Below are 25,997 nucleotides of genomic sequence, written 5' to 3'. Positions count from 1 at the left end.
TGATTGGTTATCATTATGGTTTAAATAGTACTTATTCCATTTATAATTAGACATTGTTCCTAGCTGTTACTTTCTTTTTTTTCCACACGTTTGAAGTTTTGATTAAATCTGAATAGTGTATTACGGGATTTATTCGGAAGTGACACTTCCAATAAAATTTCATATTCAGGGTTCGAACTCTAAACATCTAATTAAGTGGAAAATCAGAGGCAAATCCAAAAATTAAAAATTTTGAATGCACCAATATTAAGCTAAAAAAGAAGTTCTACTTGGGATAGAACCTTGGTCACATGACTCACATGGCTGTGTGTTTAAACATGTACCAGTGGTAGAAAGCTTTCCATGAGCCATTGCTAATTATATTTAGTTTCTACCACTATACATGATTTTTTAGAAGTTAACGAATACACTTACACCCCTAAATATATACAGAAGTCCGCTTCGATATTAAAGAGTCTCACCAGTAAACCACAACTCATATCGATTACTAGCTACTACTTGTTTGATACATACCTAGTTTTCTGTCAGATTTCTGTGGAGTGGGCCATGGGATTTGGTGCACTACATATATAGTGCACAAATCTATGACTTTTTCCTGTTTTTTGCTCTTTCACTTTTCTTCTTAATTTGTCATAAATCAAAAGGAAGAAGAAGACAACTTTAAATGTTAATTTGCACTATATTTGATTTTTGGCTAGTCATGTGTTTGGATTAGCAACTAAAAGATGCTGGTAATAAATCTTTAAATTAATCTTCTTTAGTTTTAACTTAACTAACTACTCTTTTATCCATATGGGGGAGGTTGCATTTAGATCCATTGACAAGTAGAGGTTCTTTCTGAATGGTGAATATCATATTAATTTATTCAGATTTTAAATTAGTAAAATCAAATTAAATATAATATAATATACATTTATCGATTAGATTGTTATTGATTTCAATTGTGATTTGATTTGTTTTAGTTATACGATTATTAATCATACACAGAAATAAAAGAAATGATTCATTCAAAAAAAGAAAGAAAAAAAAACAAATTTATTCAAAGGGAAAATAAGTATCATTTTAGACTTTATACTTCTTATACTAGAATTCAATTATGTTTAACTTTTTGCTTATATTGTTAGCTAATCCAATATACTAAACAACAAGAACTTACTGAATAATGCACAAGCTATCGATTAATCGATATTATATTGCCACACAAATAAAAGACACATCATATCTTACTCTTTTTTATTAGAATGTTGCATTATTTTGCAGCACATCATGTATATATAATTATAAAAAGTATGTATATAATTTATCGATCCAGTGATTTTTTATTTTTTTTGCTTTCTCGATTTTTAAATCAATTTATTTAATCGATTTAATAAAAACAATATTTCATCCCCCCCCCCAATTAAAGAAAACAAATTGAGAAGGATCAACATCAAATTTAGTAGCAGATAGCTTTCTCGATTTTTAAATCAATTTATTTAATCGATTTAATAAAAACAATATTTCATCCCCCCCAATTAAAGAAAACAAATTGAGAAGGATCAACATCAAATTTAGTAGCAGATATCTTTTAATTCTGCACCTGGTAATAAATACAATTAAAACACTTCTATTACAATTACTAATTTGTAATTTTTAGTAGATTAGTTCCAATTAAAGAAAACAAATTGAGAAGGATCAACATCAAATTTAGTAGCATATATAAATAGCTTTTAATTCTGCACCTGGTAATAATACAATTAAACACTTTTATTACAATTACTAATTTGTATTTTGTGATAGTTCCAATTAAAGAAAACAACTTGAGAAGGATCAACATCAAATTTAGTAGCATATATAAATAGCTTTTAATTCTGCACCTGGTAATAAATACAATTAAAACACTTCTATTACAATTACTAATTTGTATTTTGTGATAGTTCCAATTAAAGAAAACAACTTGAGAAGGATCAACATCAAATTTAGTAGCATATATAAATAGCTTTTAATTCTGCACCTGGTAATAAATACAATTAAAACACTTTTATTACAATTACTAATTTGTATTTTGTGATAGTTGAAAAGGCTCTTTCACATCTTAATCTAGATCCTAAAATGTACATTGAATCAGACACTGAGATAAGATTGATAATGCCCATTTTATACACACTAAAAACAACTAAAATGACATTAGGTCACTTTCACCTTCAAAAATCCATACAAAAATTTAAGTTTTGTGCATTGACGTAGCGTAAAATATATTTATACAGTTAAATAATACATAATTGTATATTTAGTTGATATTAAAAAAAAGAATGAAAATAATTTTTCAAAGTCGGCCATATTCCATTACAAACTATTTAAAAAAAAAAAAGAATCTACTTTCAAAATCTACCGCTAGACGGGAGCTTAAATCATCTATCAAATAATTAATTTCTTGATAATTTGATAAATATCATTGAGATTCACTTAATACTCGCTCCGTTCCTTTTTAGTTGTCATGTATATTAAAAATACTTGTTTCAAAATAATTGTCAATTTAAACAATCAAGAGAGAATTAATTATCTTTTTTCAACCTTACCATTAACAAGGAATATATTGATCAAACAATACGCTTTATTAATTTTTTTCTTAGGAATTATACCAACCTTTATTATGACAACTAAAAAAAAGAAGGGAGAGTAACACTGAAACAAAACAATATACAATTAAAAGAGAGGAGGTTGAACTAATATTCTTCATATTTTAACAACTTCATTGAGTTTGACATTCACATTTTCTAACCAACCACATCTCACCTACATATTTTAACTCTATCCACTTGTCTATTAACCAAAAATAGAGCCAAAAAAAAAGGGAAAAAAGAAGAAGAACAAGAACCCCTATCTATAGCCATGCCAAAACCTGCCTCTTATCTTACAAAGTAGAGTTTCAAGAAAATCTCAAAAAACCTTTTTAATTTGTTGTAGAGCAAAGAGTGATGTCATAATGGAGGTATCTGCGGAGTGTAATCTTTGGGACAGTGTTTTGGAGATAACTAAGGTAGCCCAAGAAAAGGGTGGTGATCCATTGGTGTGGGCAATTCAAGTTTCTTCATGTCTTATTTCATCAGGGGTGTCTTTGCCCTCTTTTGAGTTAGCCAATTTCTTGGTATCTAACATTTGTTGGGAAAACAATTTGCCTATAGCATGGAAGTTCTTGGAAAAGGCTTTGGTTCTCAAGATTGTCTCACCCATCATTGTTTTTCCTCTGCTTTCCAGCAGGTTTGTTCCCAATTTGTTGATTCTTGAGTGCATTTCTATAAAGATTGAATCTTTAGCTTTCTTGGGTTGTTTATTTGAAGAAATGTATTGTTTTAACAAATGTACCAAGGTCAATATAGGTTTTTGAGAAGCTTTGTTTGATGATGAGTCCTGTTGTCGGAGCCAGGATTTTCATTAAGGGTTCAAAATATGAAAAGTAAACACAAAGAAGCCAAAGGTGTTTCAACATCTACTATATATACCTAAAAAATAATTTAAACCATGTTAAAACAGTGTAATTTCCCCCTAAGGAAGGTTCTGATGAGCCCCTTGTCCCTACCTGAATCCTCTGGCCCTGCTGTTGTTAATGTAAACTTGTGTCTGTTTACTTGTGTTGTGTGTTGCTTCTAGTTATTCATAAGTGTATTTAATGTATGACAAAATGGGGAAAATACAATCTTTAGTTGATGTGAATTTAGATGCTTAAACGTGTGCCTTCATTATTGTAATGTACTATTTGTCAGTTTGTATCAAAATTTCTATTTGTTCTCTCTTTCTACTGAAGAAAAAATCATTTTCCTAGGTCTTTGGCATAATCTTGTTGACTATTTTGGTCTGGATCTTTACGTTCTGAAAGTAACTTAACCATGTTTTGAGTTTTTCCAGAGTGTAGTATTAACAATAACGAGCTTGCAATTGGTTTACAGCTTCCTTTTGCTTCCTTTATGTTGTTGTTTTAAACTATGTGCAAGCTTCCAAACCACCTCTCTGCTGTGGATCACGAGTTGAAATGAAATGAATACTTATGGGGATTTTAATGGACATTTTACAGTATTTATCTTTTACTTGTCCAGGTGCTTCAGTTCTAAATATCTTGTTTTAATCTTTCATCTTTTAGTATGTCTTACATGCAACTTAGAAACAAATTTTGGCCTTAAATATGTGTTTATGATGTTTTGTTGGCATTATAGAGTTGCCGTCACGGCACTTTTGATATCTTCATCATAATCCAGCTTCTTGTTTTCTCTTTTTGTTTGTGTGTGTTTGTATCTTAGCTCTTACATTCACTTGTCTTTAATTTTTACAGGGTAATCCAAAATCGGCATCTGAGGCCGGCGGCATTTAGGCTCTACATGGAACTCATGAGAAGACATATTTTCACTCTTAAAATCCATGTAAACATGCAAAGTTATCAGAAGTGAGTGGTTCTGTTAATGGCTCTTTGTGTCACATTCTTTTTAATGTTAGTATTTGCCATCCAAAACCTATGGCTCGTTCGCTCCATATGCTAATCCACTACTTTGGGATCTTTTGGCTTGGTAAGATTCAGAATGTTTACTTAAGAGGAAAGCCTAGGCAAGTTAGTTTAAGGCATGCCAGATGATATCAGAGACTTCTCATAGATCATAAAAACTAGACAACTTTTATTGTAGAGATTAAGAATATTTCAAGAGCAGGGAAAAGAATGATTGTTTTTTTTTTTTGAAATTGTAGATTAAACCAATTGTATTTGCTTACATTTCACAAACTAGATGGTATGTATATTGGGCAATGTTGATTCTTGGGTATGTGAGGGATTTAGGTCTTGAGGTGACTTTGAATTTACCTTCTATGGTAGAATCTTCCATAAGCCTTTGGTATTGTGTTCTCCCATCATTACAATGCATTCCACAATTGATTCATTCAATTGACCTGATTCCAAAATAACGTTCTACATGCAGGATTGTGAATTTCTTGGATAGCATCCTCCATTTGACTGAGATATTTGGTGTGCATGCTGATGAGCCTGGTGTTCTTGTTGTTGAGATTATCTTCTCACTTGTTTGGCAATTACTTGATGCATCATTGGACGATGAAGGGTTGCTCCAACTTACTCCAGAAAAGAAATCTAGATGGCCAACTAAGCCTGAAGATATGGAGATAGATGGCTGCATAGCTGATATGGAGAGAAATGAACAAAAAGAACGGTTGAAGAATTTGAATACTCTTCTGGCAATTGAGTTGATAGGACAATTTTTACAAAACAAAGTAACTGCCAAGATTCTTTACTTGGCTCGCCAAAACATGTCAGAACTTTCTCTTCGCAATCTATTTCTGAACTCTATGCATCGTTTCAAGTGTTATTTGATGTTTGTCTATGTTGAAAAGACTTAACAGTTTAGCTTTAGCTTTGCACGTCAAGTTACAAGTTTTGTGAGTTAGCATTATCTCACGTGGCCTTGGATGCACTTACATGGAAAATAATGAAATCAATAGTACCTTAATGAAACTGCCACATGTTTAGCCTATGTATCTCTTTAATGATAGTTTCAAATCATATATACCTTGACTGCTCAAGCTTCATTTTGAGACTGCAAAATATCTATTCCTACTTCTTTGGAATGACTTTCTGTGGTTTCTCTTATTGAAATATCCAACTAATATTGTTCCAAAACCTGTCAGGCCTGTGCATTGGGGAGATTTTGTTCAGCGTATACAATTACTAGCTGGAAATTCATCAGCATTGCAAAGTTCAAGCATAATATCACCCAAGGCACTTCTTCAGCTGGCATCAGATGCTCACAATTTAAGCAAAGCAAATTCCTTACAAGAACATTATGTCAGAAGCACTTCACGATCTCTAGCTACTTGTGCTGGTCTTTGTTTTGGGAGTAGCCGTTCTTCGCTTTGGCTTCCTCTAGATCTCTTCCTAGAAGATGCAATGGATGGTTCACAAGTTAATGCTACAAGCGCCATTGAAATTATTACTGGTGCAATCACTTTTTATGTCACATTTTCTGTGTCAATATAGAATTTTAGATAACTGTACTAATTATTGATGTGTCTAATAGAAGGTGGTGCTTTACTTGTGCAGACTTAGTCAAGTCCCTACAAGCAATCAATGCTACAACTTGGCATGAGACATTTTTAGGACTTTGGATGGCAGCGCTACGACTTGTTCAAAGGGTTAGCAAATTTTTTTTGCATTTAGATTGTGCTTAATATACTCATATTTACATTTCTCCAGCTTAATTTCCAAATCTAAACTTTATGTACTTCAAAGTACTGGTGCATTGTTGTCCTTATTTGTCATGTATGCTTCATGTGACAAATTCATCTAGAACTTTTCATAGATTCTTTAAATATTTTCATCTTTATCTTGGAAAAATAAAGTTGAGTATTTTGTATTATGGTGCTGCAACATAGCTGAATAAACTATTTGGTAGAGAAAGACGAGAGAGCTGTAGACTAAATTTAGGCGATAAAGAGAATGAGGTTGATAGCAGAGTTTCAATCATTTTAGGAAGTAAGTACATAGGTCTGCTGTGTTTTCATTATCTCTGTCAAATGGAGGGTTGGTTTACATGAAAGCACTAGCTTTTGGGCTTGAGTTAAAGTGCCATATCTTTACAAATATTTGAGAATCTGATGCCGTAGCATAGCACCTATAGAGTGCCTTACATGGATTATGGAGTTCCAGAGAAGCTAATGTCATTTGCAGAACATTTCTCTTTGGGCATTTATCAATGATAGATCTTTCTTAATTTTCTTAAATCCTAATTCACTTATTGTCTATTTATTTATTATACTATAAGCTCTTCACCAACTTTTGAAGAAGGCAAGTGTGAACCTGATTGTAGAAGCGCTAGATTACCAAAGCTTGTCTTAGGACATAAGATATGTCTTATTCGTTTTCTCTCGGTGTTGAACTCCCCAGAATGAAAGAAGATGTTTTCAAGTGTTACCTAAGCAATATTATTATTATCATTCTTTTTTGTGGATGAGTCAAGTGCTGCCTAAACAGTTGCAGTAAGCAAGTTTGCAGTGAGGGAAATATGACTACATTCCATGAGCACAATATTCGTTTCATTCAATATATTAAGATAATACGATTTATTTCATGTGTAGTATAAAAACTTTTTATTTGTTTTTGATTAGTGTTGTTTTCAATTGTCTTAGGAGAGGGATCCAATTGAGGGCCCTGTACCTCGCCTAGATACTCGCTTGTGCATGTTGTTCTCTATCATAACACTTGTCATTGCCGATCTTATTGAGGAAGAGGAAAGTGAAGCATGTGATGAAATTGAATCCAGCATAGGCAGGCATATGAAAAAGCAGGTTGAAGGCACACGGCGTGGAGATGTAGTCTCTTGTTTACAGAATCTGGGTGATTATCAAAGCTTGCTAACTCCACCTCAGGCAGTCACTACTGCAGCCAACCAGGCTGCTGCTAAAGCTATGATGTTTAGATCAGGCGCCAACACTTCATACTTTGAGTGCATCAACATGAAGGATATGCCAACCAACTGTTGTAAGCACTCTCTTTTACATGACTAAATGGAGCTTGAAAGTCTATGAAACCCGTGTTCTATCCTTTTTTTCTTTTACTCTGTTAACTGTAACAGAAATTCAGAGAGGCAGGATTGATGGGTTTACTGGGTTTCTAACTATAGGCTTGGGAAATGATTTGGTTTTTCTAGTTTTATGCATGTTTTAGGATGTAGGAACAGTATATGTCAAAAGTGTGAGGAAAAATAAGCTTTCAAATTTAGGCATAACAAAAAGTAATTTTTTTGATGAAGAGGTATAACTCAAAGTAATTGCATTAGTATAGATTAGAAGCAAGAGGAGAGTCAAGTATTGGCAAGAAGATAGATTATGATATACATCATTATAGAGAACAAATGTCGTTGGAAATCTTTGACCTATACATGATAATATAAAATATATATTGTCTGTGTATGTATAGCTGTGACCAAGAAATGGTGGTAGACTTGTAATGATCACAATTCTAGCTTGCCTGACGTGGGGCGTATAGAGTATGCCTTACATGTAATGGAAATTTATTGCAGATTCGGTTTTTTGTACCACTACTTGAGTCTATAATCATGTGTGTATATACAACAACAACATACCCAGTGTAATCTCACAAGTGGGTCCCGGGTGGTGTGTACACTGCCTTACCCCTACCTTATGAAGGTGGAGAAGTTGTTTCCGATAGACCCTCAACTCGAGTAAGCATATTAAAAATCAAGTATGTCAAAGAAAATATAGTAACGAAGAAGCCATGGTAAAAACAATTAAGAAGAGAACAAGTAGCAACCTATGTTACTCGTATTCTTCAAAAATGCCAACGGGTGCGTGTCGGATCCTCCAAAAGCAATGCATTCTTGGATGATCCGACACGGGTGCAACATTATATTTTGAGAGTCCGAGCAATATAGGTAGCAACAACAAGTAATACGATAACTGAAGACAATGAAACAACATGTAATACTAAAATCGGAGAATAAACTAGTAAGAAATTAATAATAACAATACTGATAAGAGAACTAGACAACGCTCAACTGTCTACTAACCTTTTACCCTAATTCTCGACCTCCATATCTTCCTATCTAGGGTCATGTCCTCGGTAAGCTACAGGTGTGCCACATCCTGTCTAATCACCTTTCCCAAGACTTCTTTAACCTACCTCTACCTCTCCTTATATCCACTATACCAACCTCTCACACCTCCTCATTGGGGCATCTATATCAATAATCATGTGCATATATATGTACACTATTTTCTACTGATGTTGTGAAGTCATTGATGGTTTGGTAGAAGATTATACACTTTCCGATCTGTTGATCCAAGATAAAGGTTGTGTTAGATGTACAAGAATAGGCATTTTCTAAGATTTTTGGCAATTGTTTAAACATTATTTGATAGATCATTTTGCTGAAAAGTTTACCATCTGACATTGTCTCTATCGGTGAACAAGATGCCTAACAATGCTCACTTTCTTGAAACCTTCATTTTAATGTGGTGATATAATGTAGAAAGATGTTATTATTGTATGTGGCTAGAGGTCAAGAATAGGTGAAAATGACACCAGTGAAGTGGATGTTGTGGTGGTCCAACATTTCTTGCAGAATTTGTTGTTTATTTATATTATGCTGTTGTTGTCTGATCACTTTAATCAAAGTTGAACTTTGGCCTTGCAGCTGGTAACCTGCATCACTTGATAGTTGAGGCATGCATTGCCAGAAATTTGCTGGACACTTCTGCTTATTTTTGGCCCGGTTTCGTGAATGGACGCATGAACCAGTTACCACACAGTATGCCAACTCAAGTGCCTGGTTGGTCATCATTCATGAAGGGGGCTCCGTTGACTCCCACAATGATTAATGCTTTGGTTTCTGCTCCAGCTTCAAGGTATGCTTAGGTTAGCTTTACGTTGACAATTTTGTTCCCTAAATTGTCTAAATTTGAGTGATTAATTCAAGAAAAACCAATTTATGTTGTAACTTATCTGAGCGTCAAAACTCTGTAACAATTGGAGTTGCAATACTGAAACAACAACTGGCTGTGTATATTTGTGGAAAGGGCTGATGGTAGAGTTATACATAGTTGTCCTCTTATCATAGGCAATGACTCCTAACTGCAGAAAGACAGATAGTAGTCAAAATCTATTCTAGTTTTCCATGATCGTAGCCTGGTCTTCAGTTGCTTTGAAGCCAGGTATATCAGATGCTCTTTTAAATTGATTTAGCCAAGGGTAAAGCAACTTAATTTAAGCTCATGGATTTAATGGAAGTTTAGCAGAGCTTGAGAAGATTTTCGAGATGGCGGTCAAAGGAGCAGAGGATGAGAAGATAGCTGCTGCTACCATTCTTTGTGGAGCCTCACTAATTCGTGGATGGAATATACAGGTAATAAGCAAATAATTTGTTTCAGAAAATCTGTGAGTCAACTCTATAAGAGAAAGGAAATTCTTCCATTTAAAGCATTAGGATCCTGATACCCATTACTAGAAGTATCATTAAATTGTTCTTGCGAAGAAATAATGTGATTCTTCCTTTTGGTTATGATCATGCAGGAACATACCGTCAATTTCATAACCAGATTATTGTCTCCTCCAGTTCCTACTGACTATTCTGGTAAAGATAGCCATTTAATAGGCTATGCTCCAATGTTAAATGTCTTACTCGTTGGAATAGCACCAGTGGACTGTGTTCAGATTTTCTCCCTTCACGGCATGGTATGTTTGTTAAGCTTGATATTGTTTCTTATATAAGATGAAAACAGTTTCTATGAATGATGATAAATTCATTTGCATGGTTACAATACTACTCATTCTAGACTGTTTTTTCTTGAGCTGAGGGTCTATCAGAAGCAGCCTATCTACCTCTGAGGTAGGGGTAACTTCTGCGTACGCTCTACCCTGAACCCTCCCCAGACCCTACTTTGTGGGACTACACTGGGTATGTTGTTGTTGTTGAGGATGATGTGGGTTATACCACTAACTAATTGATAGGTTTCACTAACATCCAGACCTAACTTACCATTTAGTATTTATTGGTTATATAAGAGTTGCAAGAGAAACAAAAGAACCAAGTTTTCTTAAGCAAATGGCCTTCATCTCAATTGTGGGCCTCCATTAGAGTTTATCATTTTCATCTGGGAAATGTAGTCCACGCTCTCAGCTCATTATATGAACAAGTTGAGTTCTTTCTCTGTGATAGATCACTTGCTTGATTGGTTACTTTTCCCTTTCAAAAGTTCTAAGATAAGATTGAGCATTAGAGCAATGGTACACTTTCTCTCTCAAAGCCTTGGACTAGAACTGTCTTCTGAACGAGGTTTTCGTGCATGAACTTTCAAAGATTATCATGCTGACATTGTATAGCATGACATAATGGGAGGCCTAAAAGCAGGTGTCAGCTACACCCTTTACTTTGTTCTTTTTTAACCTTTGAAACATAGCAATCCTAACACTTTCTTTGTGTTCCACAAAATGCTGTAAAAAATTGACAAGTTTGAGAAAATTCCAACGAGGAATTGGAGAACTTCAAAGTTTTCAGAAGAGAACATTTTAGATTTCTCTTCTCAACAGATTCTTGAAGTCAAAGAACAAATTAGCTAATCTGAAGTCTTACTTAACAAAGAAATGAAAGAACTTAAAGATTTATTAGATGTTTCTTTAAATTGTGGGAGGATATGTCACAACATTTATTATTTTCTTACAGTCAAGTTGTATTCAAGTAAATGTGAAAGGTAAGACATTTTCACAGCATCCTACTCTATCATTAACACGTCTTAGATGTCCGTAGATACTTCCGGTTAAATGGGAGAACTCATTTTCTCACCATTTTTTATTTGAATGAGAAAAGAGGCATGAGTAATTTCTGAGTTTTGCATACCTTATAAACTTCTGACTATTGATTTCTACTTTTCAAGGTCCCACAACTTGCTGCTTCATCAATGACAATATGTGAGGTATTTGGTTCATGTGCTCCCAATATCTCATGGACACTGACAACAGGAGAGGACATTTCAGTGCATGCTGTGTTTTCAAATGCCTTTGCTCTACTTCTAAAATTATGGAGGTTCAACCATCCACCTATTGAATATAGAGTTGGAGATGTGCCCCCTGTGGGATGCCAACTAACTCCCGAATACCTCCTACTAGTGAGGAATTCACATCTTGTGTCTTCTGGAAACATGTTGAAGGACCCCAATAGAAGGAGACTAGCAACTGTTGCAAGTTCCTCATCTCCTAATCCAATATTTGTAGACTCATTTCCAAAATTGAGAGTTTGGTATAGGCAACATTTGGCATGTATAGCTTCAACTTTGTGTGGTCTTGTGAATGGGACTCTTGTCTGTCAAACGGTTGATGTTTTACTCAATATGATGTTCAAAAAGATTAGCGGGGGAAGTCAGAGTTTGATCTCCATAACATCTGGAAGTAGTAGCTCTTCTGGAACTGGAAGTGAGGATACTTCTCTGAGGCCTAAATTACCTGCTTGGGACATCCTTGAAGCCGTCCCTTTTGTGGTTGATGCTGCTCTAACAGCATGTGCTCATGGAAGACTTTCTCCTCGTGAACTGTGCACAGGTTAGTCAATGCATGTAATAGATGACTCTTTTATAGTACATCATTTCAACCTTAGAATCTGCAGCTCCAAGATCATCCACTTGCACATCTCAGACTGAACTAATTAGCAATTATAACTTATTTGCACTTTTACAACATACATCTCTAGGATTTGATTATAGTTGCTTCCCTGTAAATATGTACTCTCTCCGTTTCAAAAAGATTGACCTCCTTTCTTTTTTAGTCTGTTTCAAAAAGAATGACCTCTTTCTTTTTTTGGTAAAATTTTAATTTCAGCTTTCCACGTGGCATGTTTAAGGCCACAAGATTAAAGGGCAATTTTGTACATTTGACATAACTTTAATTTAGGACCACAAGATTCAAAAGTCTTCTTTATTTTCTTAAACTCCGTGCAAAGTCAAACTAGGTCATTCTTTGTGAAACGGAGGGAGTATATAATTTATGTGTTAAAGCATAACTTCAAGGGGTACGAGGGTTAGGAATTTCAGGCACTTTGACAATGTCTTTAATTCTCATACAGACTCTAAAATCATGGTTCTACATTATCAAATAGTTACACATTCACAATTTCAGGTCTTAAAGATTTGGCTGATTTTCTTCCTGCATCGCTAGCAACCATTGTAAGCTACTTCTCTGCTGAGGTCACTCGTGGTGTTTGGAAACCAGTTTTTATGAATGGCACTGATTGGCCAAGTCCTGCTGCAAATCTCTCCAATGTTGAGGAACAGATCAAGAAAATTTTAGCAGCCACTGGTGTAGATGTTCCAAGCCTTGCTGCAGGTTTTTCCCCGTTACTTACAGTGATTAAGAATGCTATTCTCTCTATTGAATTAAGCCACATATGTTGCTTCATCTTCTTCTGAACCACACATAGACCAAGTCTGAAGCTAAATGCTTCCTCCATTCCAAGAAGAATGAAACAGTTACTAATTTGGGGAGTCATAATATTTTCTTTGAATACACTATTGTAACCTTTTTATAGTTGTTGTAACTAAAAAAAAATTATTTCTTGTATTTTTTTCAACAGTTTTTTAATATGTTTATTTTATTTAAAAAAAGATCAAGACACTGATGTCGGAATTTGTGCTGAAAATTAAATCTGATACTCCTGGTACTCCAAACTCAAACATTCTTTTTGGAAGTAATGGAATATCTAAAACAAGAGTGACAAAAGATTCATGAAAAACATTTTTAAGCTAACAAAGGTGTATGTGTCATTTCCTTCTTGTGAAATTTATGCTTAATTATATCTGAATTCTGTAAGAACTGAAATCATCTTTATTGTCTAGGCTCAGAATCTTTTCTTCAACTTTTTGTACTTGATCATTGAATTCCAATTTGTTTTCCCAGGCGGAAGCTCTCCAGCAATTCTTCCACTGCCATTGGCTGCATTTGTCAGCCTTACTATAACATATAAACTTGATAAGGCCTCCCAGCGTTTTCTCAATCTGGCAGGCCCCGCTCTGGAGTCACTTGCAGCTGGCTGCCCTTGGCCCTGCATGCCAATTGTGGCTTCTTTGTGGACCCAAAAGGCAAAAAGGTGGAGTGACTTCCTCGTTTTCTCTGCATCTCGAACTGTCTTTCTTAATAACAACCATGCAGTCATTCAGCTTCTCAAAAGTTGCTTCAATGCCACCCTTGGTTTGAACTCTTCCTCCATATCAAGCAATGGTGGAATTGGTGCACTTCTCGGTCATGGATTTGGATCACATTTCTATGGTGGTATTTCTCCAGTTGCCCCAGGTATTCTGTATCTACGAGTTTACAGATCCATCAGAGATATCATGTTCTTGAGAGAAGAGATTGTTTCACTTTTGATGCAATCTATAAGTGATATAGCACGCAATGAGCTTCCAAGACAACGGTTGAACAAACTGAAGATACCCAAAAATGGAAAGAAATTTGGAAATGTGTCGCTTGCTGCAACAATGACAAGGGTGAAACTAGCTGCCTTGCTTGGTGCTTCTTTATTATGGTTATCTGGTGGATCAGGGCTGGTGCAGTCATTAATAAAAGAGACTCTTCCCTCTTGGTTCTTATCTGTTAACAGCTCTAATCAAGAAGGTGACAAGGGTGATCTAGTTCCAATGCTCAAAGGGTATGCACTTGCATACTTTGCAGTACTGTGTGGGGCTTTTGCCAGTGGTGTGGACTCGTTGTCCATGGCATCAAAGCGACGTCCAAAAATCATTGGGCGTCATGTTGAATTCATAGCCAGTGTCCTGGATGGCAAGATATCACTAGGTTGTGATCCGTCTACTTGGCACGCCTATGTGTCGGGGTTTGTGAGTCTGATGGTAGGTTGTACACCAACTTGGGTGTATGAAGTGGATGCAGAGTTGTTAAAGAAGCTCAGTAAAGGCTTGAGACAATGGCATGAGCAGGACCTTGCTCTTGCTTTGCTTAGCATTGGAGGGGTTGGTACAATGGGATCAGCTGCAGAATTGATCATGGAGGCTTCATCATAGTATTTCCTGTTAGTTACCATAAGAAATTTTGTAGATAGATTGTTATTGGTAGTTAAACTAAGTGTTCACCCAAGTAACCTTATGTACAGTTTGAAGGTGTAACTCTACTTTATGTGTTTTTAGGCTGTTTCTTGATGGGAGGGAAGTCATGTACATTGGGTATGGAATATATCTTTTAGATTTGAACTACTAATGATGATCTGAATGTGATTAACAAGTATCTTATACTGTTTTTACTTTATTTTATAAGATACTTCATTTCAATCCTTTTGGTTAATGTTTATGGTTTCCTAACTTGTTAGGATTAATAACACAAGTATAGATGGACATTGTAAGGAAAAGAATCGACGAAAAATCAGTAGTTTGCTTGAAATATTTGAAAGACTCAAAAGTTATAATAGGTGAATTCTTCTCCTTGGAAGCCCAGTGCATAAAGAGCTTTTTCTGCACCAGCAACCAACAGAATCAATTTATCATACAACACCACTATATGCAGTTGTCCTTGTCAATCCTCGACTTCGCATAGCCTGCCTAGTGAGAAATGCATCATCCCATTTTCCGGCATCTGCATAAATGTTAGAGAGAAGGACCCTACTAGGACCATGAGATGGCTCCACTCTTGCCAAGTTCTCTGCTGCCCTTTCACCTATTTCTGTGTTACCATGAGTTCTACAAGCAGCTAACAATGTGCCCCATATGATGATATCTGCCTCCATAGACATGCTCCTTATGAGCTCTTCAGCTTCTATCAACCTTCCTGCTCTACCAAAAAGATCCACCATACAACCATAGTGCTTAATATTTGGTTTTACATCATGCAGTTTAGTCATGTTCTGGAAATGCTGTTCACCAGCCTCCACCAACCCAGCGTGGCAACATGCACTTAAGACTCCAATAAAAGTGATTGAATTGGGTTTGATGTTTTGCCTCAGCATATCTGAGAAGATATGCAGAGATAATTGTGCATGCCCGTGCATTGCCAGGCCACAGATAATGGCATTCCATGGTGAGACATCAACAGCTTTCTCTCGGATTTGATTGAACAACTCTAAGGCATCATTGACGCTGGCACATTTAGCATACATGTCAATCAGTGCTGCACTCAAGTTGTCATTCAAAGGGATGGAGTTTTTGCAAATGTAATCATGAGCCCATCTACCTTCTTTCAAGGTCCCCAAAGTAGCAATAGAAGAGACGACACTGACCATAGTAATTTCGTTTGGTTTTACGCCAATAGCTAACATCTCATGAAAAAGCTCAAGAGCCAAATCAGGCTGCTCACTTTGTGAGTAACCAGAAATCATAGAGCTCCAAGAGAAAACATCTCTTGCAGGCATTTGATCAAATAAGTGTCTAGCCTCATCAATTTTTCTGTTTCTAACAAGTCCAGCAATAAGGGCATTCCAACATGCAACATGGTCCTTGTTTCCTACTTCAAACTGCAAACGAGCAAGATCCACTTCCCCGCAAGCTGCATAGAAGTGAATTATTGTTGCCTGAATAAAGTCCAAGAGATCAAAACCCATCTTTACTGCTACACCATGAAACTGCCTACCCTCAAAATTCGACATCACTTGTCCACACGTCGATAGAAAGTCTACAATCATAACGTCATTAGGACGCATCCCAGTATATAACATATCACGATATATTTCGACAGCATCATTCAACCTTGCTGCTTGCAAATAACCATCAATAATTGTACCCCAAGAAACCACATCCTTATCAACAATCTGTTCAAAAACATCTTTAGCTAAATCGACTAGCCCGGCCTTACTATACCCATTCAGCATCACATTCCAAGAAACCACATTTTTTTCAGGCATCTCACTAAACAACATCATTGCATCCCTCAAACACCCACCAAGACAATACAAATGAAGTAAATTGGTGGACACATGAACGAAATCCATAACCCCAATTTTCAACACCAACCCATGAAGCAATTTATCCACCTTAATCCCCCCACAATGCAAATAAGCTGAAATGACATTCACCATGGTCACCTCATTTGGACCAACACCAAAATACCTCATATCCCTAAAAACCCAAATTCCCTCACTCCAAAATCCCTTCTGTATCAAACCCATTATCATGGTCGTATAAGACACACAATTTCTCTCAGTCATTTTATCAAACAACTCATAGGCCTCATTCAAAAACCCAAATTTCACATACCCGCATAACATTATGTTACAAGAAACTGCATCTAACTTATTACAAGAATCAAATATTATCTTAGCATGATTTACTAATCCGCATTTTACATAAAAAGTGATCAAGCTATTTAGTATAAAAATATTGGATTCAAGACCAGATTTCAAGACAAGGGAATGAAGTTGTTGGCCGTGTGTGATACATGAATTTGCTGAACAAGACTTGAAGGCTGAAACAAGAGAGAATTCCCAATTGGGTTTTTGTTTCTTGGTGTTTTTGTCCTTGTCCAAGAAGAGTTGAAGGTCCAAGGGGGCATGTGAAGATGAAGAAGACACCCATTTGAGAGAGGGAAAAGAGAGTGAGAAAAATGGAGCAAGGAAGTGAAAGGATGGTTTGTATCTGATTCCAATGATCATTACACACTACCATGGGAAGCTTTCTTGCCTTCACTAAACCATTTGACAATTATGCTTTGTTTTAGACATTCGACTTGAAATCAGTATTTGGATATGTGATTTGAAATCATAAATTTTCGAACCGAAATAATAATAATTTTGGAACGTAAATCATAATTTTAAAATATAAGAAAAAAATTATGTTTGACATGAAAATATTTTTTTTTGTACCGTATGAAAAAAAAATTATATTAAAAAATAACTAATTATTTAATCTTTAATTATGTATATTTAAATATTGGTAATTGCTAACAAAAAGAGATATGTAATTTATCAAAAAAGATATATTTGATTTATCAATGCAATATTTTAAAATATTTTCATATCTTATTTATAAATAAAATAAAGAGAAAGATCAAATATACCTCACAATTTTGTTATTTCTAGTTTGTTAAATATATACCCTCGCCGTCTTATCATTTTCGGTAACAAACCTATATTTATTGAACTAAAAAAAAAACTAATACTAAATTTTTATTCTAAAAATGTGTGGCTTTAAAAAATTGTCTCACCCATTTTTCACCCACTCGATCCAAATGAAAAAAACTCAATATCCCTTTTTTATTCAATCATAAATTAATTTTTAATCGGAGTAAGATAACTTTTTAAAGTCATATAATATTTAGGGTTGATATGCATTATTTATTAAACAAAGAAAATATATATGCATCATTTTTTAATGACAAGAATATATATACAATACTTTTTTTATAGCAAAAATTCATACAATCAAGTAGCCCTAATTAATTTGGAATTGAAGCGAGTGGCTGATTATGAGGCAAGTTGAGGGTCTGAACCAGGGATAAGAGACCATTTGAAATGATTTGTTCAAGTCAAAAATAGTTTTTAAGTAAGTTTATAGTGTTTTGGTAAAATAAAAAAAATACTTTTAAACACTTATTTTTAAGTAAAAGAAAAATAACAAAAACAAATAAAAAAATTAGAAGTCCCAACCTATAGATCATAAACTATAAACACATCCCAACACAACAGTAACCAACCCGATCCATGTGCACCCCTAGTTCACAGTTTGAAATTCAATGAATAATGAGCATATCTCTCTACCTTCAATGAACAATGAGCCTCTCTACACTTGAATAAAGCTTTTGCCTAGAACTAAGTGGAGAAGTTAATTAGGCAATTCAAAATCTTATTTTGACTGAAAATATTGGGGAAGAAACACCACTCCAACACTGCAGTAGCCCAGCTAGCTCCAGCGGAGCTAGGTGGGGGTTTGGATGAACCCAGTAGCTTTTCCATAGACCCTATATTTGTACTGAAAAATTAAATAATAACTCGTAAACCCTAACAAAACTGATTGACAACTCAATGGTAAGGAAGGGGAAGGAAATTTAGAACCCCCAAACTCCTAATACCGGTTCCGCCTCTGCAGTAACTTGGCAGGTAATGAGGGAGGAAAGATGAGCAATTCCTTATTTGAGAAAGTAACTGCTAATTATGTAATTTATTCATGTTTATATGATATGTGCTTCTTGAGGAAAGAAAATAAGGTCTGTCTATAGTTTGTACACATTGAGCATTGTTCTTAAGTAAGTTCCAAGGAGCTCTCTGTCAATGGGGATCAACAAAAAATGGTTCTAAACAACAATACCAATCTCCCATTCTTCTGATATTCAGAAGGTAACAAACTAGATCCCCCATATGCAATCATTCAACATTCAGCGATGATCCGCCTTACCATTAATTGCCAGAGTCCTGCATTTAGTCAACAAATTTATACGTCAGTCATCGTGGAAAGGGGGCAAAAAGAATGAAAGAACATAAACAGTTCTTAATGAAAAAAATTCTCATGACACATGCAATTGATTGAGAATGCAGAAATCATGCGGCAATTCAAAGATGTGATTCCAGAAAAAAACAGCTCAACATAAGGATTTTAACAGGAAATCAGCTAGTTCTTTTTGCAAACATAAACTCCAAAGAATTCCACGTCATCATCATTGTCAATATATCATCACATCAAAACATAAAACTTATTGAAACTTCACATGCATACTATAGTTAAGTCTTGTAGGTCTTCTGAATCTATTTAGAACTTCTCTGGCGCAAAAGGCACGTTTAGTGGTAACAGAAAAGCTGGTGCTACTTAATATGCATGACTAGCAATAGGGCCTCTTTACTTGAACTTGTAAACTGCAGTCTGCAGTCGATCAAATAACAAAGGACTGAAATTCCAAGGAGCTGAAGATGACTTCAGAGCTTGTCAAAATTAAGGATGATGTGAATGATTTTTTTAATTTTGAATAATGGTGGTGTCCAGGTCAGCTTGCAAGAAGATACGAATGATAGATCAAGTTATACTAGGGAAAATGGTTAAAATGACCAATCCACTCGTCAAAGAAGTCAGACATGCTACTTATCAAAAAAGTAATTAGACATATTCCACCGGGTATGACAAACTACTTAAAAAACAAAAGATAGGATATGTTGCATTGACTAAATCCTTCTAATTGCTTCTTGATGTTAATCAAAGTCATCCAACAAATACACTGTGTAACCATAACCTTATAAAATATGATAACACTTCTCTAATTGAATCTGGCATCTTGTCCTATATTTCTGAATCATCAAATCACCTGATTCAGGTATTGAAGAATGCTCTGCCTACAATATTATAACATAATTCTCAACATTTTCTGATCACAAACCTCAGATCTTAGCCAAACACTTGGGGACAAGTTATACTGAGCTTATAACGCAGACTATAATACTAGGATTAAATAATGACGACATTATTCAGCAGATATACTTTAATTTGTAGGGGTTTGGTTCATTGGAGTATAATATAAAACATCTGTTTGGTTTTCACTATATAAAATTGGATTAACTTTTATTTCTAATTTTAACTGACTTTCTTAAAAGACTTTGGGAGAAAAGTTTCTGAGTACAGAGTAAATGTATCATTGTGCTATTTTATCCCGATATCAGGATTATTATCCCACAGAGTGGTGCATAAATCCCGAGATTGCTAACCCTGTAATTAAAAATTCTACCAATAACTCCACATTTTATCTGGGGAATCTGGTATAAGAAACCCAAAAGTGCTAATCCCGGAATTAAAAATTCTATCAATAATCCCCTATTTTAACTCGGGATTATAAACCCTTATCCTTTTTTTGATTAAGTTTATAACCCCTTATCCTTGCAGCAAACGATTCCTTAGCATTCTAAAACTCTAAATGCAGATCTTGGTATACAACAATATTATGCTACCACCACTTGAGAAAGAAGATTTGGGCCTATAACCTAATGTTCATATTGCAAAATCAATGATTCCATACTCACAAATCACAATCTCTAGGAAATCCATCATACTACCCCCAAGAGAGAAATCACAAACTGACAGAGAGCCAACTGCCAAAATCTCAACTCCTAAGCAAATCTACAATGGAAATTATATTTTTTCTAAGAAAATTGATGGAGATCTATTGCAAGAGGAAAAAAGATCTACACGTGGTGTTCATTGACCTAATAAAGCATATGATCGTATGGCGTGAAGTTCTTCAGTGGGCATTGAAGAAGACAAGAGTCCATATTAAATATACAAATGTTTTTGTTTTTTTTGAAACTGGTAACATTAATATACAAATGTCATAACAGATATGCATAAAGTAGCCGCCACTAGTGCAAGAACAACAATAGGAGATACAAAGGAGTTTCCCATAATGGTGGATTTACATCAGGGATCAACATTGAAACTGTACATGTTTTGCCCTAGTTACTGATGAGTGATAATGTTAGATATAATCTAAAAGTCCTGATCGTTCAACATTAAGAAACATAAGGTTATTGACTTGTGCGAAGTTCACTTCTGAAATACCCATCAATCTAAAACGTAGTTCTAGAATGTCCCACTAATTGATCAAGGGAGTAAGGCAGAAAAAATCTTCTCATTTCCTTCTTTCTATTCCATTCACTTCACAACTGGGTACTCTCACCAAACACACGAATCTTAAAATAACAAATACTCGCCCTCTGAGGGGGGAAATGGATGAGGATCGAAACAGGGGTGATCTCGTCTACAACAGTTTAAAGGATGGGTGAAGTCTTGCCATCCAGTCCCTGGACATAGTCCTTTCAGGAAGTGGCAGAGTCCGTAAGAACTTCTGCAATTTATCCTACAACACTATCAATTTTGGCACTCCCAAGTTCTCACTCCTAAACCCACCATTGAAAGACATACCATTTTGAAGCCCTTAAAAATAGAATCTTCTCCCATGAATTAGTAGGCTAGAAGATATTTTGCTTCAGCACCGGATGAGCATTACACTTAGATTGTATACAGAAAGGCAATATCTTATTTTTTTTTATTCTTAAATAGAAAAGCAATAACTTACAAGTTATACTTGGTAGCTGTGACAAAACTTACATTCACTTCCCATACATTTTGGAAATTTGGATAATACATTTGCACATAAAACATTTTACTGCCTATTCCTAAAATGTCAATCTCCAAACTTCAAACTGAGTAATAAAAACAAGTTAATGGTCATAAGATGACAACATACTCAATCATAACAACTGTTTCTTCCCAAAGCTTCCCCACCATTCATTCGGGAGAAAGGAATTCATATTAAACATATAATAACATAAAATATATGTATGAAGGAGCAATCACAAGTATAAAACAACGGGAAGAGATCTAATAGACTTGCTATAAACATGAATTTACACTAGGAACTTGCTTTGAGCGGATACTTGTTTAACCTAGTTATGGATGAACTCACCAATAATACTCCCTTTGTCCAATTTATGTGGCATACTTTCTTTTTTAATCCATCCCAAAAAGAATGTCACGTTTCTATAATAAGAAAGAATTTAACTCAAAATTTTATTTTTTACCCTTAGGCTTTATTGAAATGATTTATAGTCAACACAAATGTCTAAGGTTTGTTTTAGACCACAAATTTTAAAAGTATTCCTATATTTCTTAAACTTTGTGGCTTTGTGCCAAGTCAAACGGTGTCACATAAATTGGGACGGATGGAGTATACAAAATGAGAGTTCATGGTGTATGTTATATATACAGATGGTAATATGTAAATTTACAAAACTAATGAAGGCATCAACCAAATGATAAAACTATGAAAAAATATTTTTCAGGAATATGGGTTTTAGAAGACAAAATATATACTCTAGAGATGTAGTCCCAATAAGAAGAATGAAGGTGAGTTAAGACTAATTGTAGTGTTCGAATACAAGCGATTGAGATATTTAGACTCCTCTAAGAATTGACATGAAAGATGGAGATGATATTTTCTTTAAAAAGTCATAGATGAAGACAACAACAACAACATACTCAATTTAGTCCGACAAAGTGAAAAATCATAGATGAAGATGTAACACAAACATTTGAAATAGGGTGAAGAAAATGGAGGAGTACTACGACAATGCTATGTGATAGGAAGATATAACAACGTGAAAGACAAGTTCTATAGAATAATTTTTTGATCCATGACTTCAATAGATTTTTATTTTTTTTTGAAATTGGTAATTCAATAGAATAATTATGACAACAACAAAGTTATACGAGATATAATGTTGGGCCTCTTAAGGTCCATCATATCCGCAAGATGAATTATATGGGCATAAGATGGATATGTAGTCATAAATGATCGACAAAATTAGAAGAAAAAGATTTGGTCCATTCTATCATTTTAAGAGGAAGGATAGAGTTCTTTTTGTTGTACCTAATACTACAATGTGCATGAGTATTTCATACTTATCAAAAAAATATATATGAAGAGATCCAACAAAGGGTGCAACCAGTAGAGGATACGACAAGAGTATATTGCATGACATGGCTTAGCAATGTCCTAGGTAAACCTTGATATGCACTTTTTGTAGGTTCAACATAAAAAAGGACCTAGATAGATCTAAAAATCACACGAACAGAACTTGTCAAATTACCAACTATCCTGGAATCGTTGCGGATTTACTTAAGAACCAAACAAAATAGAACCAAAGGAGTCCTTTTAGGTGATACAAATAAGTTGGAATTGGGGAACCATTCCTTGTTGGCACACATGTCTAGGTCTAGTGACTACCAACCGCTTCTTAATCTAGTTAGAAGTGTATAACGTCAGCATATGAATAAGTGTATGATTTAGAGAACCCTTTATCTGTCTTTTACATAATGGATTCAGAGATTCATAAGTAAGTTCCAACTAGTTTGACTTGAGGCCTAGTCTATTGACTGGTCTTTATGACAATTCATAGCTATGGTGTCAATTAGTAACATTATAATCACTTGTTAATGGATAGAATCAATTCAACAAACTCATAGATAATTATTTACTTTCGGTGCTAACTATACTTGGATGTCATTTGACCTATAGCAACCTGCCAGACACAACGAAGCGCTAAAAAGTGTGAGCATCATCATCCCAATTTATAAATTTCTCATCTATAAAACAGCTCTTTCTACCTCATCACATCATCTTCTCTATCTTATTTCCAAGATAAGTCTCATATCCTTCAAATCAATCCAAACCAGAGTAGCACCTTTTTAGTTAATCATTATGAGAGCAGTTTCTTCTTCAAATGTAAAATTTCACTTCAGCAACCATTACAGGTTTCCTTGTTCTATCAGCACAACTGAACTACTTCTTAGAATGCATAATCATCAACTCGAGTAACAGAACTCAAACCAAAACACAATCAACATAAAGTCCATAACTCCAAATGCAAAAAAAAGAAGTAAAAAAAGATAAACAACTCACTTCTTGTGCCGACGCCCTCGTTTAGCACCCCAACCTTCAAGTTTAGCAACAGGACACCCACATTTAGACCTAAACAACAACACAGCACGTCCATTGGGTGGTGCCATTTTTCTCAACTCAGCACGAAGACATTCATAATCTGGATTATTCTCACTCCCTCCTTTCCAAGGCAACTGATTGATCTCTCTAACAGCTTTCGTCTCACACCCAGATCTCAAACACTCTTCACCCTGCAATTGCAAGTCAAATTCCATAGCCCTTCTCAACCCTTTACACCCATTTTGCCCACATTTCCTTGATCTAAACCCAAACCCACAACAGATCTCAAAGAAAAGCACCACGACAACGAAAACAATAACGAAGAATATGTAAAAGATGTAGTGGGTCCAAACGTCCACTTCTTCGAGATGGGTCAAAAGGGTGTTGAGTAAAAGTGACGGTGGGTATGGGAAAAGGAGAGAAATTGAATTAAAGATGTATGAGAAGTAGGAAATGATGAGGAAAGCACCAGAAAAAAGTACAAGAATGAATATTAGAAGATCAAGGGTAGCTGAAGGGGAGTGATTACAGAGGTTATGGTGGGAAGAAGGGCAATTTGGGGAATTTGTGGGGTTTGAATTAGGGTTTGAGTTTGAGGTTTTCTTTAGGGGTTTGGAGAGGGAAGAAGAAGAAGAAGAAGAAGAAGAAGGAGCCATGGTGATGAAGGAAGAAAGGAGGTAATGGTGCATGTTAGAGAAAAATTGATGGGTAGTGGGCGTGGGGGTGGGGGTGGGGTAGTGGTTTTGTATTTCAGGTGGAAAAGAGGAAGAGGAAAGTGCGTATGTTAGTAGATTGTGGTGCACTTTAGTGGCGTACGTTAGTTAGCATTCCATCTTTAATGGAGTAGTAATTAATTATGAGGAGGGAAAGTATATGATTGTCCAATAATTATGAGAAAGCAAAATATAGTAAATATATCCATGTTGAGGGTGGATAACAATCCTCAAATATTTTTTCCATTTTAAAAAAGAATGAACTAGGTATGGAGTTTAAGAAATAAAAAAAAAAAAATTAATTCTGTAATCTTAGATTAAAGTTATATTAAATGTATTAAAATATTATTTAATATTGATTTTTTTAGACAAACTAAAAAGAAAAAAAGGTTATGTTTTTTTTTAAAAAAAAATTTAATTTCAAAATAATTTGTTTTCAATCAAACGAGTCTTTAGGCTTAGGGTGTGGGTCTATTTGGTATAAAGGAAAATATGTTCTTATAAAAGTAAGTTTGGATGGTGGTAGGAGTTCGAAAACGAAAAATTCTTGAATAAGTTTAGCTACAAATTAAAGGAGCAATGAAATGAATATAGGGATAGGCTTGAGTATTGTGTTGATGAATAGATGGATGTGACTTTTTGTTGGAGTTTAAGGAAGGTTGATTATTGTGATAAAGGAAAAATTATAATGCTCTTGGAGATAATTTTAGATGCAAAAGAGATTTTATCGAATTTTAGAAAACTTAAAATATGATTAATATTCAAAGATGAAGGTTGAAAATATAATGTAGGTTCTTGTAAGTTAAACTAGCATGATCACATTAATGTAGAACCTTGTGCCTTCGAGTTAGGCTTGAATACGATAAAAACATCGACATTATTGTTGGGTTCATTCTTTTTTTTTTGACAAAGGTAACAGTTTTGTGTATTAATCTTCAACACTAAAGGCTGGGATCCCAAATTTACATCATGGAGCTACATACAGTTGCGAGTACTCAAAACAAAACAAAACAAAACAAAATTAGAACCTACTTCAACTTACAAAGAACCTAGGATATCTATAACAACTATATGATCATCTACATACTCCAAACTGCACCAATAGCAAAAAGTGATTATGCAATTCATTTTGATCCTGTGTAAGGGACTACTAATACTCTCAAAGCATCTCATATTTCTTTCCTTCCATATGGTCCACCAAATCACTGCTGGGACAATTCTCCATCTGCTTTGGTCTGTACTGCCACTGCCTTCAATGTTCCAGCTTTCTCTAGCTTGACTTGCCCTTTGTGGCATGGTCCAATTTGTGCCCCTGAAGCTGGTAAATAAGTGCCACAATT

General features: G+C 34.9%; 3 protein-coding genes across 3 annotated transcripts; 1 reads left to right on the top strand and 2 right to left on the bottom strand.

Moving 5' to 3' along the window:
* The first annotated feature begins 2,742 nt into the window (after nt 1-2,742).
* LOC102601086 (mediator of RNA polymerase II transcription subunit 33A) lies at nt 2,743-14,799 on the top strand. Its single transcript, XM_006339351.2, has 12 exons — nt 2,743-3,240; nt 4,307-4,417; nt 4,941-5,285; nt 5,662-5,969; nt 6,074-6,165; nt 7,159-7,510; nt 9,186-9,396; nt 9,779-9,893; nt 10,061-10,222; nt 11,422-12,082; nt 12,656-12,862; nt 13,433-14,799. Exons 1-12 carry the CDS (start codon nt 2,966-2,968, stop codon nt 14,548-14,550), a joined length of 3,957 nt encoding a protein of 1,318 aa, XP_006339413.1. The 5' UTR covers nt 2,743-2,965; the 3' UTR covers nt 14,551-14,799.
* Nucleotides 14,800-14,894: 95 nt separating this feature from the next.
* LOC102600730 (pentatricopeptide repeat-containing protein At5g19020, mitochondrial) lies at nt 14,895-17,200 on the bottom strand. The gene has a single exon (XM_006339350.2). It carries the CDS (start codon nt 17,121-17,123, stop codon nt 15,024-15,026), a length of 2,100 nt encoding a protein of 699 aa, XP_006339412.1. The 5' UTR covers nt 17,124-17,200; the 3' UTR covers nt 14,895-15,023.
* Nucleotides 17,201-18,598: 1,398 nt separating this feature from the next.
* On the bottom strand, nt 18,599-24,739 carry LOC102600405 (uncharacterized protein At5g19025-like). The gene is made up of 2 exons (XM_006339349.2): nt 23,906-24,739; nt 18,599-18,878 (listed from the first exon to the last, which is right to left on the bottom strand). Exons 1-2 carry the CDS (start codon nt 24,631-24,633, stop codon nt 18,842-18,844), a joined length of 765 nt encoding a protein of 254 aa, XP_006339411.1. The 5' UTR covers nt 24,634-24,739; the 3' UTR covers nt 18,599-18,841.
* Nucleotides 24,740-25,997: the final 1,258 nt, after the last annotated feature.

This window comes from Solanum tuberosum, unplaced genomic scaffold (genome assembly GCF_000226075.1).
Source record: "Solanum tuberosum cultivar DM 1-3 516 R44 unplaced genomic scaffold, SolTub_3.0 scf00010, whole genome shotgun sequence".
NCBI lineage: Eukaryota > Viridiplantae > Streptophyta > Magnoliopsida > Solanales > Solanaceae > Solanum > Solanum tuberosum.
The sequence above is the reverse complement of the archived record's forward strand: the minus strand, read 5'-3'. Positions and strand labels throughout refer to the sequence as shown.